At 43.6% G+C, this 16176-nt stretch overlaps 1 protein-coding gene across 6 annotated transcripts in view; it reads right to left on the bottom strand.

Moving 5' to 3' along the window:
• Positions 1-292: 292 nt before the first annotated feature.
• SYTL5 (synaptotagmin like 5) overlaps positions 293-16176 on the bottom strand; it is an 885600-nt gene continuing 869716 nt past the window's right edge. For 5 of the 6 annotated variants that reach the window (XM_069636560.1, XM_069636555.1, XM_069636559.1 and 2 more), the window contains 2 exons: positions 8533-8741; positions 422-1304 (listed from right to left, as the gene is read on the bottom strand). In XM_069636560.1, the coding sequence (XP_069492661.1) occupies positions 1162-1304; positions 8533-8741 (352 nt within the window). In that variant the 3' untranslated portion in view covers positions 422-1161. Of the gene's footprint in view, positions 1305-8532; positions 8742-16176 lie in introns of all 6 variants that reach the window. The other variant, XM_069636554.1, reaches the window with a different exon arrangement.

Genomic DNA, 16176 nt, shown 5'->3' on the forward strand with positions numbered 1-16176 from the left:
CATTTATTCTGCTATTCGCTTATCTAATCAATCATTCACCCAGGTCTTATCTAATCACTCAAGAGAGTAATTCCCTCATCCACCCATTCACTCACTCCCTCATCCTTCCACCCACTCACCTACTAACTTATCAACATCACTCGGAATGAACCCATTCAGTCACCCACTCACCCCTTCAGTCGCCAAGCTATGTATTGGCCCACTCACCCATCTACTCTCTAAAATACAGGGCCACTGCTGCAATCGGTTTCTTAATGATACTTTAGGCCAATAACTCAGAGCATAATCACACTGGAGAGGAAGCCAAGATTATATTTCAAGGTAGAAAATATCAGTAGCATTACACAGTGGCAGATGAACCTGTGCCTGCAGTAACGGGGAAATTGTGTATTTGATCACTTTGCTTGAAAGAAACTGCAGATTTAGACCGTTTTTAAAATGCTTGTTATTTTTGGACATGTTTTAAATTAACAACAGCAACTTTCTTGGCTTAGAGAACTTTCATACTCGGATTATGTTTAATGAGAAAATACAACATTGAAAAGACACTCAGATGGTGGGGCGAACGAACATCAGTTTCTTCTCATGATAGACACGATCTACATGCCAGTCCATTTGTCTCTTGTCATCAGGATGACATTTCGGCACAGTGGTTTGTGTTATCCTCGGTTGGGGGTCCTTGAGAATGGAAACCTAGACTTTTTAAAAAACAAGGTACCGATGAGTATTTGGAATGCGCTGTAGCATGTTTGCGTGCATCGATTTACTAGAGTACACCGATAGGTCCTCATTCCTTACATGGCACTGTGCTTATTTCTTGTTTGATTTTCCAAGGCCAGTCCTGAAGTTCAGGATGCTTGTGTATGCCTTGGTGAACGGTGCTGCTTCACTTTCGCTGTCCACACTTTCAGCGTGCAGTCCAGAGAAGCCTCTGGCAAAATCCAGAAGATCATGAAGCTGAGGGTGCCGGCACAAAGTCATGCCTCGTCAGCCATGTAACGGGCAAGTCGGGAACTTTGGGGTCCAATAGAAAGAGCACTGTGCTTTCACTGTCATTTGTGCAAAATTACAACCAGTTCAGATCCACCGGAGAGGCAGTGGCAATATGTCACAAGAGTTACAAAAAGAGTCTGCCGCGCCCGGCGTGTGAGATTACGCAGTTCAGAGACTGCGTTTTCCCATGCTGGACCTGAGCATTAAGGTGCCTTCCACGTGCTCCCCAGGATTGTCAGCCATCTTTTGCCAGAGATGTCGCTCTTCACCTTGAGAATCCATCCAGTCCACTTCAGTCCCCGCACTCACACCTAACAATGGCAAAACATTGACTATTAAAGAATGTGTATAACAAGTGGCATCCCAAGATGCAATTCATTATGCGGAAAAAAACACAAGGTCATCAACAGTCACATATATCAGTCTTCACACAGACCTCTTAAGGGGGCAGCTAAGACTTAATAACTTAGTTAAAACTTGCCTGCCTGCCCACTGCTTGGGTATCTTTAATTAACAAGTGTGCGTAATTATGTTTTACTATTTTCTCGGCTCCTTTAAAGAAAAGACCATTGTTTTTTTCAAATTTGATTACATGTTGGTTCTCTGTAGTTTTACAGAGCAATGTCTAGGGTAGCTCTTGAGATCTGTGCTGTGATGTCACACAGTGAAAGTGTGAGATGTTCTTCTGGTTCAGAAAGGGGGATTACCCAAAGAACCCGACACTGGTAAGGCTGAACATGTTGATCTAAGAATTAGTGGAATGAAGGCAGGTTTTCAGAATAGCCAGTAAGTATTTATGCGAGTGCTATCTATTGCAATGATTTATTGGTCATCTTTCCTTCATACATTTTCATTGTGCAGATCCTTAAAACCCCTCTGGATCTTACTATTTGGCCGGACGACAAGCACAACCTTAGATGCTGGCCAAAGAATACTGTCAAATACGCTGCTGAGATTAGAGCAGGACATGCCACTTCATATTGAAATCTAACAATATAATAAAATGCAGATGTATGCTTGTGCATGCCGTAGCTTCGCCTGTCGTCACTGCTAGAGGGAGCTGTTGCCTTAGGATATATAGAGATGATACCAATTCGCAAAGCTTCGCCTGTTGTCACCACTACAGGTAGCTGCTGGTTTAAGATATATAGTGGTCCTACTGTGTCAATGAAAACCTGCACTTTGGCCCGTCACTAATCTGTGTAGTAACACCAACACCTCCCACCTAACAAGGATTGGCCCCCATCCCTCACTTCCACTACTGCATGATGCTTGTTTGTCAGGCTGTCTGACTATGGTCTAGTAGTCGGAGGTTTCATATTGATGTGGCCTGACTTTGGTCTTGTAAGGCCATCTGACCCCATGCACTTTAAGGAATTGACCACTGGGTATGTCAAAACCATAAATACATGTTATTTCTCATGCATGTGCAATCTGCGAACACCTTCCAGAGGCATGCAGAAATACAGGTTAAATGGCATGTGGAAACTGGCAATAGAAGCATACTCAGCACCAGGGCACTTCCAAAACGTGACACTAGGCAAGCAGAACATGGCAATAACCTACTGGGAAACTGGAAATAGCTGCTACTGAGAACGTGAAAACTGGAAACATGTATTGATTGGCAGCATGTGAAAACTGCAAGATTCTGCATCGCCGGCATGTGCAAAATGGCAATATTTAGATCTGAGGCACGACATTAAGTGCCAATATATGCAGAATGGGATTTTGGAAATGGCCAAAGACTGCATGGTCACCATTTAAAAACTGCGAATGTATTTTACTAGCTATCTGGGCACTGAAAATACCAGTTACTAGGATGGGAATTTCAGGAATAGAAGTTTAGTTTTTGTTTTGTTTACGAAATGTTATTAAAAATGTTACATTCGCAGCTACATCACAATTCATGTAATGGATTATGCACAAAATCAAATTATAAGATGCAATTAATGGAACTACTAACTGGTTGCAGATGCAATTTACTAAACTTAAAAGATGTGCACAGAACCCCTTGACATGGGCAATATTGGGAAGCAAGCTTTTGGGGGCTCGAGTAGAAAGAAAATACCTATATATAAAACATAAACATACCATAGATAAGGAAGTCTAAATAACATGTAATTTGAAACAAAACAAAAGATAAGCCATGCACTGCAAATAGTTACCAGTTACTTTCGTATATGGAATACAGGGGGCCACGAATACAAACACATTACATACAAGACAGGGGGACACACAAAGACACAAAGGGAAGATATATAAATATCACGATGAAATTAAATACAAGAGTATTTACATATTTGTAAAGTTCATTAAACCATATAAAGAATATATCATGAAACCGAAGGGATTGCACTATTGGCTGATGGAAAACGTATGAACAAGTGCCTTTTCTTTTCCGATTAGGAATAGCAGTTTCTGATCGTGCTGGTGAAGCTAGAAATTGACATGTAGTGTCTGGCAATACAATTTACTGGGATATGAGAAATGGCCATACATGTTATGGGGCATACCAGAACTAGAAATGCTGATTAATGAACATGTGGAAATTCTAAATACTTACTACTCACCTAGAAGCTCGAGTTTCCTATTACTACCATGTGGACATTGGCAATACCTTTTACTGGCTATGTGGAAACAGTTAATTCCATAAATGGGTATGCACAAATTGTCCACATCTGTTACTAGCAATATTTTATTTTTTACTGGGCATATACAAAAAAACTGCTAGTGCTTGTTATTGGGCATGTAGACACTGGGACATCTCTTTCTGGGAGTGTGGAAAAGGGGCTAATAAGTTACTGGATATGTGAAAACCACCGATGTCTGCTACTGGGCAGGGGGAAATTGCACTATGCTTTTGTTGGACATGTGGAAACTGCACATAGCTGTTGCCGGATACAGCATAGAAATTAGAAATAACCAACTGGGCATCGAAAACTAGAAATATTGTTTTACTGGGCCCCAAAAACATGCAATTTCTGCTTTACAGGTTCATTAGAAATTGGAAAAATATACTTTGATGGGATAAAGTGAAGAAGACCCAATTCCCCTTGCTTTAAATCCCCTCACTTACTGGTCTAATGGTCTGCCCCATTTACTTAGAAAACTCTTTTTTGTATTTATTTTCTAAAGTCCCTTTGGTGTGGTTTCCACAGCAGCAGTTAGGGAGTTATAGCAGGGGTATTAGGAATCTCAAGTCCAGTTTCTTTTGAACAATCTTTTTTTCTACCATTCAGGCTTTCCACAACAATAGTCAGCCAGATGTGTACAATTCTTGACATGAACTGGGACATAAGATTAGAAACACAGATGGTCTCAATCGAGTACCTAAAACAAGGTTAATTCTTCCAAACACTTCTTCCTGCGGCTTCCACGCCACGCTATGTTCTAGAAACAAATGGGGGACACGCCAGGGGCTACTGCCTGGTGCCATTAAGTTTGGCCGTCTACCAGTTTGAGCTTATGCATCATCACAGGAGTCCGAAATTGAATAAAGCACGTTTTCTGTTGCCTCAGTCCGTCAGGAAAATCAATAAGGACCTTCAGGATGTCAACCCAGGAGTAGGACCATGTGGCTTCTCGGTTGCTGTGACAGAATTCAGCAAATCCATTAAGCATACATTTGTGAGAGCCAAATGTGATGGGGCAGATAACTAAAGTAGTGCCATCAAGTGTCTTGGCCATACCTACACTGGCACAGTCACCCTTTGCCCCCATTCGGGACAAAGGTAATTCCAAAACTCATCCTGTTTCACACCAAACTGAGATTGTAAACACCTAATGGGCTCGAGCACCCCTTTATGTAAGTGGTTGGAGAAGAGCATAAAGCTTCCCTGATCCAGGTTGATCAAAATGGGCTTCCCATCGATAAGTATGCATATCGATATAACTGAGCTCTCCAGCAGTAACAAGCACATACATGTGTGGATGCAGGAAGGGCCATTAGACTTTTCATAGACTCTACACTCTCCAGCCTGCCTGTGGTAAGTCTGTTCATTGTAGAACTACTATTACTTCTATCTGGACCACACCATCTTTGGACCCCTCGCTGTGGGTGCAGTTTTCTGAGTTGGCTGTAAGGGGTTTGAATATCAGCTTGTACCATTTGGAAAAACCCTGGTATTTCTGTAAAGCAGAGATCGCAAATCCTTTTTAAAAAGAGAGGGGTCCGCAGACAGCAAAAAGACAAAGTAACCTTCTTTTCACCCCACAAAATTCTTAAAACTATGTTAGTTATATAGTACTTCCGAGTGATGTTCGGGAAGATGATGTTAATCTTGTAAAATGGCTTTGGTAAAATTATACATTTTATTGTGTTTACTGTCCCTCAGAAGCCTAGACCGATGCATTTCCATTGCAAGCCTAAGAACCCATGTCTTGAAGACTTTTTTCAATATTCAGGCTAATGAACATAGCGTAATCCCTAGAGTACGCCTATCCCCAGATAGGTGATATAAGTGTCAACCCAATTCATTACAGGCCAGAAAAGCTGAACTGGTGGAGAAGTGATCACCAAGCATGAGTCTCGATGTGTCCCAATTGATTGTGTAGACGCTCACTATACCAAACCTTTTGATCTCACTCTCACTTTCTGGTGTCTTGTGCCTTGTTTAGGGAGTTTTTTTGGGGACATTTTGAGATCCCAGCATAGATACTATTACCGTATCCTAGATGAGGGTTTAGCACTGCAAGGACCAAATGAAGGGAGTGAGGCATACAAAGTAGGGGGAGTTTGCCTCTATAGGGGCAGTGATGGATGCAGGGAGACCAACATATAAGGCAACCACAACATTTTGAATATTGCTCCCAGGCTTTAGATGGCAATAGAGGACCGTGACAATGACATGGGACCACTGTTTTGCACTGTTCTCACAAGCAAAACATCTGTCAAAACATTAACTTGCTCAGGCTTCCTCTCACTGATGGCAATTCCAGCATGGTGACAACATGCCCTGTCCCAGCCGCAATCACCCAGGATACCACTGCTTCGATTCATGCTGAAATATGTTCTTGGCCACTATTGAACACTGGACAGAGGTTTTTCTGTCTCAAATCCCTTGTTGAATCACCATCATCCTCATTAATAAATGCCACAATTCTGCCATTACCAACTGACCCAAAATATGCTGTTACATTGGAATTAGCATACATGATCAAAAAACATTTGACCTTTGGGGAGGGGTAAGGGAATAGGTTAAGGTGGGAGCACGTGGGGGGGGGGCGGGTTTGCAGGGGTTTCCCTCCTTATTTTCGATGAAAAAACGACCAAAATAAATTAGGGCAAATTGGAAAATGTCAAATACTTTCGACCAAGTAGAACTAAACTGTTACAGTGGCACTATAACAGTCTGCAAGCCATCACTTTGGAGGCCAGTTTTAACCCAATGCATACACCCGGACTTGGTTGGTAAACTTGGGAGCAATACAGACAATTATGGTATACCAGCCCTCTTTTGCCTGCAGTTGGGTCCTGTTCTGAAAACATATAAAAACATTATTAAAGATGGTTCCCAAACAATGAATGGATGGCTAATTTGAATTCCACTCCCAGAGTTTGGCACCAGTTGGAGTGACTCCTCTTAACAGATATACTCTTAGAGGCTTTTATTGCCTTTGGTTCAAGATATGGCCGAATGATCTGGATTCTGTCCCAAGAGAAGAATATTTGCAGGGAGCCTGTGTTCCACTTGATCAATGAATCTAATAGCCTACAGAATGTGTAAGGTCATATGGTCATTTAAATCAGTTTGGGTTATGGCTCTGATTTGTGGTGTAAATAAATAAATAACACTCTTGCTATAGTGTGCTAGGCTTAGCGATGGGAGGTGTACCACAATAAAGGCGTAGCAGTCTCGTTTGAATTGCACCCTTTTCCTCTAGTTGAGCGTGAATTACAGTGCCTCAGGGCTCCTGTGTCTCGCCCACACTGTACAACATTTTCACCAAGCCCCTTTTCGATGATCTGGATCATCTTGGTATCACCTACACTAAATATGCAGATGATACCTAGATCCTCCTCCCACTTTCAGGGGATTATGATAAGGATTTGGCCTTGGTGAACAGAGTGTACATCATCATCCAGGCATGGATGGCCACGCATGGTCTATGCCTGAATGATGATAAACCAGAACTCATCATTTTGGGCATCCCCACTAACCCAAAAGAACTAGGACCTGACTACCCCTCATTCATAATTGATGGCAACCGCATTAAGGTAGAACAGGAGGTAAAAACATTAGGTTTTTATCTCGACTCAACTCTCTCCTTTGCCAAACAGGTTAACTCACTAGCGTCCACCACGGCCTACATGTGTAAACTTATCAGAACAGGTAAGCCATTTCTCTCTAACAGCAGCTGCACTATCCTGGCCAGAGCCCTCATCCTGTCCCGTCTGGACTACTGTAACGCCCTTTACCTAGGTTCTACCAAATCCACCGTCAAAAGAATCCAAACCTTACAAAATAATGCCCTTTGAGCGGCATTAGGCATCTCCAGAAGAGATCACATTTCCGAGAGTAGTTGTCAGAACAACTGGCTCCGGACTAATGACAAAATCCTTCTAAAAACCCTGTCACTCACCCACAAATCTCTTAATAAAGCTGCCCCAATCTACCTCGCTGGGAGATTCCACAAAAAGACCTCCCTGAGACCATCCAGATCAGTAGACAGGGATCGCCTGTCCATCCCTAGATTCAAATTATCCACGATTGGAGGCAACAGTTTCCCCGTCAAAGCAGCCAAATTATGGAACTCTTTGCCTTCTACACTGAGAATAGACCAATCTTACCAAAACTTTAGAACAAACATCATCCTGTAGCTGAAATCCAATGACCACTAAATGGTACGACACTGAATCCTGTACAGCAACTAGCAATGTCATTCTGCTAACGGTGAACAATGACAATTTATGCCTTATATGTAATGGATCTTTCCTCTACTCTCACTACTGGCTGCCCCACGGTGGTAACCATATCTCCTTACACACTACCTACAATTTTTGTAAATATCCTTGTTTATCTTGTATTATCTGTAAACACTTGTATATACCTTTTCCTGTAAAATATCTGTAACATTTGTATATACCTTTTGTGTAAGTAATGATTTGTAAGTAAGGTATCTTACACCAATATTCTTGTAACAAATCCTTGCATATCCTTGTAACTGCTGCGCCCTGACACCCCTGGGTCTGATGCGCATTATAAATATTAAAACAAACAAACAAACAATGAGCACAACTGCACCCACCCTAGATGAAGAATGTTGCATGCAACTGTAATTATTGGGTCAGTGAAGGTTGGAAAAATAATTAATCCTTCTTTGGATCTATGGGTTGCAACAAACCACCAGAGCTCCTTGTGCAGGTTTATATTGTACTACACCTCAACAGAGCAGCACAGGATAACTCCATCTACTACCAGCATACCACCAATCATCACCAAAAGCATACCAGAAGGTTTTGTATTTTTGTCACAACACACAGAACAGTAGTTTAAACTGTGCACAATTTAGCTATTTCATCACTACAAAAGGCCTTACCATTTCCCATGCCAAGACGTACACCGCCTAGAAAGATGTTGCTGGAAAGTGACTCCTTGTCCCAGACAGTGAGTTCAAGGCAGACATGCTGCAGGTCGCTGTGCTGCAGACTGCTGAAGGTGAATGCATGGTTCCAGTGAGGGTTCACAGTCTTTTTGATCACTGGAGTTTTGTTTTTGGATGCTTTGTTGCTGTTTGGGAGCAAGTACCTGTTATGGGGAAAAAGAAGTTGAGAGAAAGTGTCAGCTAAAGTGAGACTTGTTAGCAGTAGTTGAACAAAAGAATATAATGTACAGCATTGGTGATTCCGGAATGTTGGCTGAGCAGGCATCAGGCAGAAGCAGGAGCTCCTGTCTCCCTGATACCAAACAATCCAAAGATACAATGATTTCAAAAAAGAAGATTGATTCTCTTGAGAACCCTGCCTCTAAGAAAACCAAAGCAGATATGGAGGAGACAGTGCCCAAGACATTTACATGCTGTTGTTGAAGGTTATCCAGGATGTTGGAGAAATGAAGGCTTCCTTTGCTGATCTGAATGGTAAGGTGTCTAATCTGGACAACAGAGTTGGGCAGTTAGAAAAGGAGACAGCTGGCTTTTCTTCTGAGATTTCCAGGAGCTATAGGGCATAAAATGATCTGATAAAGGAGATGGAGGACTCGAAGGTTAGAAACCTGAAGTTGGACTTGCAATCTAGAAATCAGAACCTTAGGCGTATGGGCCTCTCAGAAGATGTAACTACAGAAGGGCAACTAGAGGGCTCTCTAATCAGAATATTGGCAGAAATGTATGGCCAAGGTACTCTCTTACCAGGAGACTTAGATTATGCTTTCAGAGTGGGAAAGTTGGATAGTACTAAACCAAGGCAGATTCTAATGGTGTTTACGAGAATGAGCGCAAAGGAGAGAGTATTGAAGGCAGCATGAGAAAAAGGCCAAGTGGTTTATAACAAATCCAAGCTGGCGATATTTCCAGATTTCCCAAAAGACCTGGTGGAGAAGAGAAAACTATTTCTGGATGTTAAGAGATTGGCAAAAGAAAAGGAGATAAAAACTGTCCTAGTCACACCTGCAATTTTAAAGTTATGTTTCCCAACTGGTATTAGATCAACAGAGGACCCAGAGGAAGCAAGAAGATAGATTATGGCCTATAACAACTCTAATATCAGCTCCCCAGGAGTTTAGGTTCAGTGTCATTGATTGAATGTAGCATGAATGTTTGTGTGACAGCCCTTTTGGAAAACTCATACATTTTATGGCACTCCCACAATTAGGTACACTCTTTCTTTTCATACATTTTTCAGGCTCAGTTAACTTAATTTATTATAGTTAAAATGGGGCTCTATTGGTTTTCTCGCATCAAAATGGTGTCCAGCAACGGATTAGAACACTTGTTTGTTTGTAAAATTTTGCGTGGTGAGCTTTGTTTTCATTCAGCTTATGCTGATTTCTTAGGTCATTTCCTCTAATGATGGCGTGCCATGATGGGAACATGTACGTTGTTGAAATGGTGTCTACGGTTCTGGCCCTTCATGCGTGCAGTGAGTTCTGCTGAGGTGGGAGGGATCTGCTTTGCATGACTCTTGTTTCCGTATCCAGCTTGGTGGAAGTTCCGACCTCCACTCATAGGAATCGCGAATTGTGCTGGCAACCAGGCTGCCCTTATAGCTTCATGGAGAAGGTTGAATGAGGGACCGGTGGGAACTGTTATATTTACTAATGTTCAGGCTGGGGGTTGCAATGTGCTTGTGGTGATTTTTAGGGGACTCTGATTTTACTGCACCCCGCACAGATTCATTCTCTGTCTTTGTTGCGATTGGGGGAGCCGATCGTATAATGCCTGAATCAACGTAAGCGTTTTACCGCGGATTTCTCATGCATTGAGGGAGTCTTATGTATGCTATAAGGTTTCCCACTTGTTTTTTATGTGCAAATTGAGCTTATTTTTTATTTTTTTTTTTATTGAAATATTGACTCAGTTTTTAAGGAACTGAGTTTTATCAAAAGTTGTGAAAGTTTGTCCTCTTTCTTCGATTATGGAGGGAAAGGCTTCACGCAACGCCACCGCAGGTTATTCTCCAACGGATGCTTACTCCAGAGACACCTCTCGTGCGTTGCGACTTACGGTGGAGGGTGAAGAAAGAGAATCTGTCGTTTGCTGTGGATGCACTGGAGTTCCTTGGGAGTTTATTTCTTTCATCGCTAGTTCAATTAGCTTGGCCATTGCCACTGCCCAACTCGTTTTCTCTCCTGAGATTAGTCTATCCCACCATTCGTCGGACTCCAAGATCCAGGCGTTCTCGATCAGAGGGCGAAGGTAGGCTATTCTGTTTTCCCTGGTCGTAGGGCAGTCGATCACTAGGTGTTTGACAGATTCGATCGTAGTCTGGTCTTTGCAGAGGCGGCAAGTCTTGACGGTCTTTGGGTCACGAATGGCCATAATTTCCCGTGTCGGGAGTAGGTTCAATCTGGCTTTCAGAAGTAAGGTTCTCAATTTTTTATCAGGGAATTTTAGACAGTAGTTTAGTGGCTTCTTCAATTTGTTAAACGTGGGCGGTAGGTTGGATAAAAGTTTGTTTTTAGTCGCCTTTTCCACTGTGGTGATCCAATCCCAATCTTCCATTTTGCGCTTGATGCGGTCTGGATTTTCCTTCAGGTCTTGTTCGGAGCAGGCTATTTGGGCTAGATCGTTTTCCCTTTTCTTCGCCCAGTTGGTCAAGGCGGTACATTTACCTTGCTCTTTTTCTTTCCTCAGGGTTTCATATATTTGCAGGGTGTCAGACATGATGATTTTTCTAAATAGCCTCATCGCGCTTTGGTCCACCATGGACGCCAGGGAAATTAGGCCCAGTTCTCGCCTAATTGCTGGCATGGCGGTGGATTTGGGTAAACCGAGGACCGTTTTCCACACGTAACCCTCTAGTTTGGACCATAGCTGCCGAGGTAAGCACAGAGATGACTCGGCGCCGTATACTATTGACGGGACCACTTTTGTTTTATAGAAGGTTATGGCTGGCGTGAGTGAAAATTTGCCATGTTTTCTGTCCACAGCTCTTACTTGGGCGGTCAGCCGTTTGGTTTTCTCCCATAGTTGAAGTTGCCAAGCCAAGTCTCCTCCAGAACAGTCCAGCAGAACACCTAGGTATTTAAAGGTTTTAACAGTTTCAATTTCGGTGTGCTCAAGAAACCATGTGTGTTGTTTAGTTCTTTTATTATTTTTTTCGAAGACCAGAATCTTGGTTTTGGACTCGTTGATCTCCAGGTTGTTTTCGCTGATATACTTTGCCAGGTTTGTAATTTTGTGCTGGAGACCGACTGGAGTTTGGTCAATTAGTATGACATCGTCTGCGTACAGCAATCGCGGGATCTCTGTATTCCCTATTTTAGGGGGGAATTACCTGATTTTACTTTCTGTCTGGCCGTAATCTCCCAAAAATGCAATGAATAGGGCGGGGGCCAATGGACAACCCTGTTTTACGCCTCTATGAACTTCAATCTCTTCAGATAGAGTCCCTTGGTGATTCAATTTGACCCTGATTTTCGTCTTCTCGTGGAGGGCTTTTATTGGCTCCAGCACCTCGTCCGGGCAGTGCCAGTGATGGAGTTTCGACCATAACCTGTTACGATCAATCTTATCGAAGGCCTTCGATAGGTCCACGAAGGCTAGAAAGATCCTGGGCGCCCCTTCCTTTACCTTGGCTTTCAAAATGTTGAGGATTAAGATATTGATCGTAGTACTCCCGTTTTTTTGGAAGCCTGTTTGTAGGAAGTCTTTCGACGGGCTGTTTTGTTCCCACGATTTGAAGTGGGCCAATAGATGCGTTGCAAAGATCTTACCTATAATGTCAAGGAGAGCGATGGGTCTGTAGCTGACGGGCTCGTTGCAGGCTCCCTTTTTGTACACCGGGACAATGACCGCGTTGTTCCATGTTTTGGGGATCATCTTTTTTCTGCCGTACTCTTTGAAAATTTCACTGATCAGTTCTGACCATTTTTTTGGGTACCGCTTGAGGTCCATATTCGTGAGGCCATCGGGACCTGGGGCTCTTGATGTTTTAAGTTTGTTGATTGATGCTTCTATGTCGCTGGAATCAGATACATCAACCCAAGATGAATTCGACCGTTAGATCTCCGGAAACACTTTACTGTCTGGACTCTTAAATTCCGCGGTCAGGTATGTAATCCAGCTTGATTCGGCGACCGCGTTTGTCTGAGCTGAGCCAGGGACGTTTGACATATCTTTTATGAGGCCCCAAAAATCGCTGGATTTTTTTGTCTGTAATTTGGACATCATCAGCTCAGCGTCTAGTTGTAGTTGGTAAGCTCTCTGCTGTCTTAACCAGTTTTTGTATCCTTTAGATACTTGCTTCAATATCTCCCAATCGGCAGCAGCGTTTGTTTTTTTCGCTATTCTTCTTCGATTGCGAACCTCTTTTCTTTTGTCTGCCAGGGCTTTGTTAAAGGCATGTCTTTCAGCCCCCGGTTGCTTGGAGGACTTTTTAGCCTTCATCTCGTAGGCCAATAGCAAAGGCAGATAGTTAGGCCGTTCCATCCGGTTTAACTCCTACATTTTGTGTACATTTTCGACCCAACCTTGCTTGATTTTGGCGACGTCCACTTCCCTTATCTTCAGCCTTGTTCTTTGGGGGTTTAGGTCAAGCGCCGTACCACAAGTTTCTTTTTGTTGTCTACTGCCTTGCCATACACAGGTGAGTAGGTTATGTTCACTGTGTTCAGTTTTTATGACTGTGAAGCTGGTGAGGTCTGCTATGAGACCGTCTGAGATAAAGATGTAGTCGAGGGTTGCGTTTGCCGAATTTCGTTCCCATGTAGGGAGATTTACCTGTGAAGGAAAAAGATTGGCGACGTCTTGGATATTTCTTGCTTTAATGACTTGTACCCAGGCTTTACCTCGCTCGAAAGCTGCTTCTTTTAACCTGGTTACTTTTTCACGTGCCGAACCGAGGGGCCTTGGGTCAAAGCATTTTGCGTTGAAGTCGCCGCATATTATAATATCAATCCGGTCAAAGTTCTCATACAGTTTGTCGATAGTGCTTATCATGTTGTTACAGAATATTTTCGTGGACATCCGTTGAGGGTTCCAGTAGCAGTTGACAATTGCTACAGTTCTTAATTGCCTGGTTTCACTTCTGTTACTTGTCTTTTGCCATGAAGTCAGCACCACCAGTACTTCGTATGCCTCCTTCCATTTGATTGGAGCCGATAGGCCTTGGCCAGATTTAATCGCCACCAAGAGGCCAGACGATGGTCTGCCTAGTAAGCCTCTTACTGCTGCTGAGATTTCGACTGTATAGCCGTCCAAAGCCGGTTTGGCCATCAGCCATGTCTCCTGGAGACAGATCATGTCATAAATCCCCAGGTTTGTCTCGCCGACCTTCGTCAGGTGGGCGTGCCCTCTTGTGTTCCACGAGCACAATGTGAAGGTCTCCTTTTCTGGCCGCTCCTCGTCGCTGCATAGTTTTGAATCGCCAACGCTGAACGGCCCTGGTCGGTGCTATTTTCTGTTTTTGTTCCATTTTTGGCTGAACCATTTCCAGGGGCCTAGTTCTTGATTAGCAGCTTTAGCGACGTCTCTGAGCTCTTGTGCGCTGCTTTTTTCGTCTCTCCTCCTTGGCTCGATGTCTACCTCGTTCCGTTGCTCCATCTTTCTTCCACGTGGCGGGCTACCCTCTACACGACTATACACCCTGTCCCGCTGTTCTCTTCTGTAGCACTGCCGAGTTTCGGCAGGAGAGTCGTGGTATCTCTTTCTTGTGGTATTCTTTGAAACCTTATCCCAACGATGGTCGTGGTAGGCCCTTCGGCGTCCGTCATTCTTGGCTGCCTCTTGCCTTCGAGTTTGGCGGTACAGCTCTTCCGTCCTTGATTTATAGTGTGTTGATATAGCGACGGTATCTGCCGTTTTCTCACTCGGGGAAGCTGACTCCCTTGATTTTGTTATCTCTGTCAAAGTGAAGCCCAACGACTTTAGTTCCTCATATGCCACTTGGTCAATCCGCTCTATACCTATTGCTTTGATGTGGACGTAGGATTTAGCCCTTTTCTCCCTGTGGTATGGTTCCACTAACACCACTTCTTCCGGTCGGATTTTGTTTAGAGTTGTTGTTTTCTTCATAATCTTCATAACCGTGGATCTATTCAAAATAAGGTGGCCGCTCTCTGGCTTTCTTTGCTCTAGCTTGAACACTCTTAGCTCGTCTTTGTTTGTTTTTTGGTCACCCCTTACGCCTCTTTGGGCTCTTTGTTTCAGTGGGCTGTTTTTTTCTCTGCGTGTTTTGGGCTCGATGCTTGCCTTGTCTGGAGATGTCTGAGGTCTCTCCTTTGGGTCGCGGACAACCCGATTTTGCTGCGGTGTCGCTGTGGCGTCTTTACTTCCATTTTCCTTTTCTGCCCTTCTGTTGTCTCCATTTTGGGCCTGTGGGTGTATGTCTACTCCTGCAGTTTGCCCGATCTGCTCTGTGTCTCTGCTTTTCTCAGTTTGCTTGTTTTCCTCGTAGACCGACATGTTTATTAGGTCAGAGTTTGCCATAAATTCATCTGCCGTTTGCGGTGATTTGGGAGAGGACGCCTCATTTGCCGATCTATATTGAGTATTACGGATTTCCCTTTCTTGCGGCTTTGCCCTGTCTTTTGTGATGTTTGTTAGGGCTCTGGGCAGGCTTGCCTCTTTGTGTGGGCTACTTAGATCCACTGTCTGGTATTGGATTTTGTCAGGCCTTTTGACTACGTTATTGTTTGTGATGGGTAACTCTTTCCACGGAAACAGCGTTGATATGGAGTTTCTTGTGCCCTTCTGGTATGGCTGTGATACCTGGGGTTGTGGTTTTTGGCTGTTTATTTGAGCCCTCAGCTCGTTGTTTATTTGTTCCATAATTTCTATCTTTTTCTCAAGTCTAATGATTTTACTTTCGCAGTTGCAATGAGGAGAGGTGGCATGGTTTTCTATGACTGAGATAAAGCTTTTGACGTTGGACATTTTGGTCATCATGTTAGATAGAATAGCGGTGTTGTCTTTCACCTCTTCTTTTATCGCCTCGTATAGTTTGCAAAATGGGGCCAGCACGATCGTCATAGCGGACATGATCGCAATCATGTCAGGCTTTTTGCTCGGCGACTCATTTTGCATTGCTGCCGCTATATCACTTAAGCGTCTCTTTTTCGGAGAGGCCAAGATTTGTTCTTTTCTTCGTGTAATTGCGGGGAGGTCACTGTACAGGGAGTCTCGGCTCGGACTGTGGCCATTATTGATTAACATGGTTGGGTTTCTTCGCCCTTTGTTCGCTAGAACCTGGTCCCAGAGGGTTTTGGACGAGTCCCTTATCTCTGGGGCTTGTTTGGTTGGAGAAACCAGCGTCAAGTGTGGTCGAGTCCAGGCCACCCGCTGCTCCCTGTCAACTTCTTGATTTTTCCCAGGGATTGGGTCGTTGGTATTTTGCTTTTCTGGTTCCTTACTCTCCTCTATACCCGTACTAGGGTCCTCTGTAAGGCTTGTCATCTCTTGATCAGGTTTCTTTCGAGGTGAAGTGGGGTGACTAAGTGGCGGCTCCATCAGGTTTCCCCTCTCGTCTTTGTTCATTCTCTCTTCTGTTCTCTATCTTTTGGGTTTTGGGCTTTTGCTTTTTCG

Source organism: Ambystoma mexicanum, chromosome 7p (genome assembly GCF_040938575.1).
Source record: "Ambystoma mexicanum isolate Mex_15411 chromosome 7p, UKY_AmexF1_1, whole genome shotgun sequence".
Taxonomy (NCBI): domain Eukaryota; kingdom Metazoa; phylum Chordata; class Amphibia; order Caudata; family Ambystomatidae; genus Ambystoma; species Ambystoma mexicanum.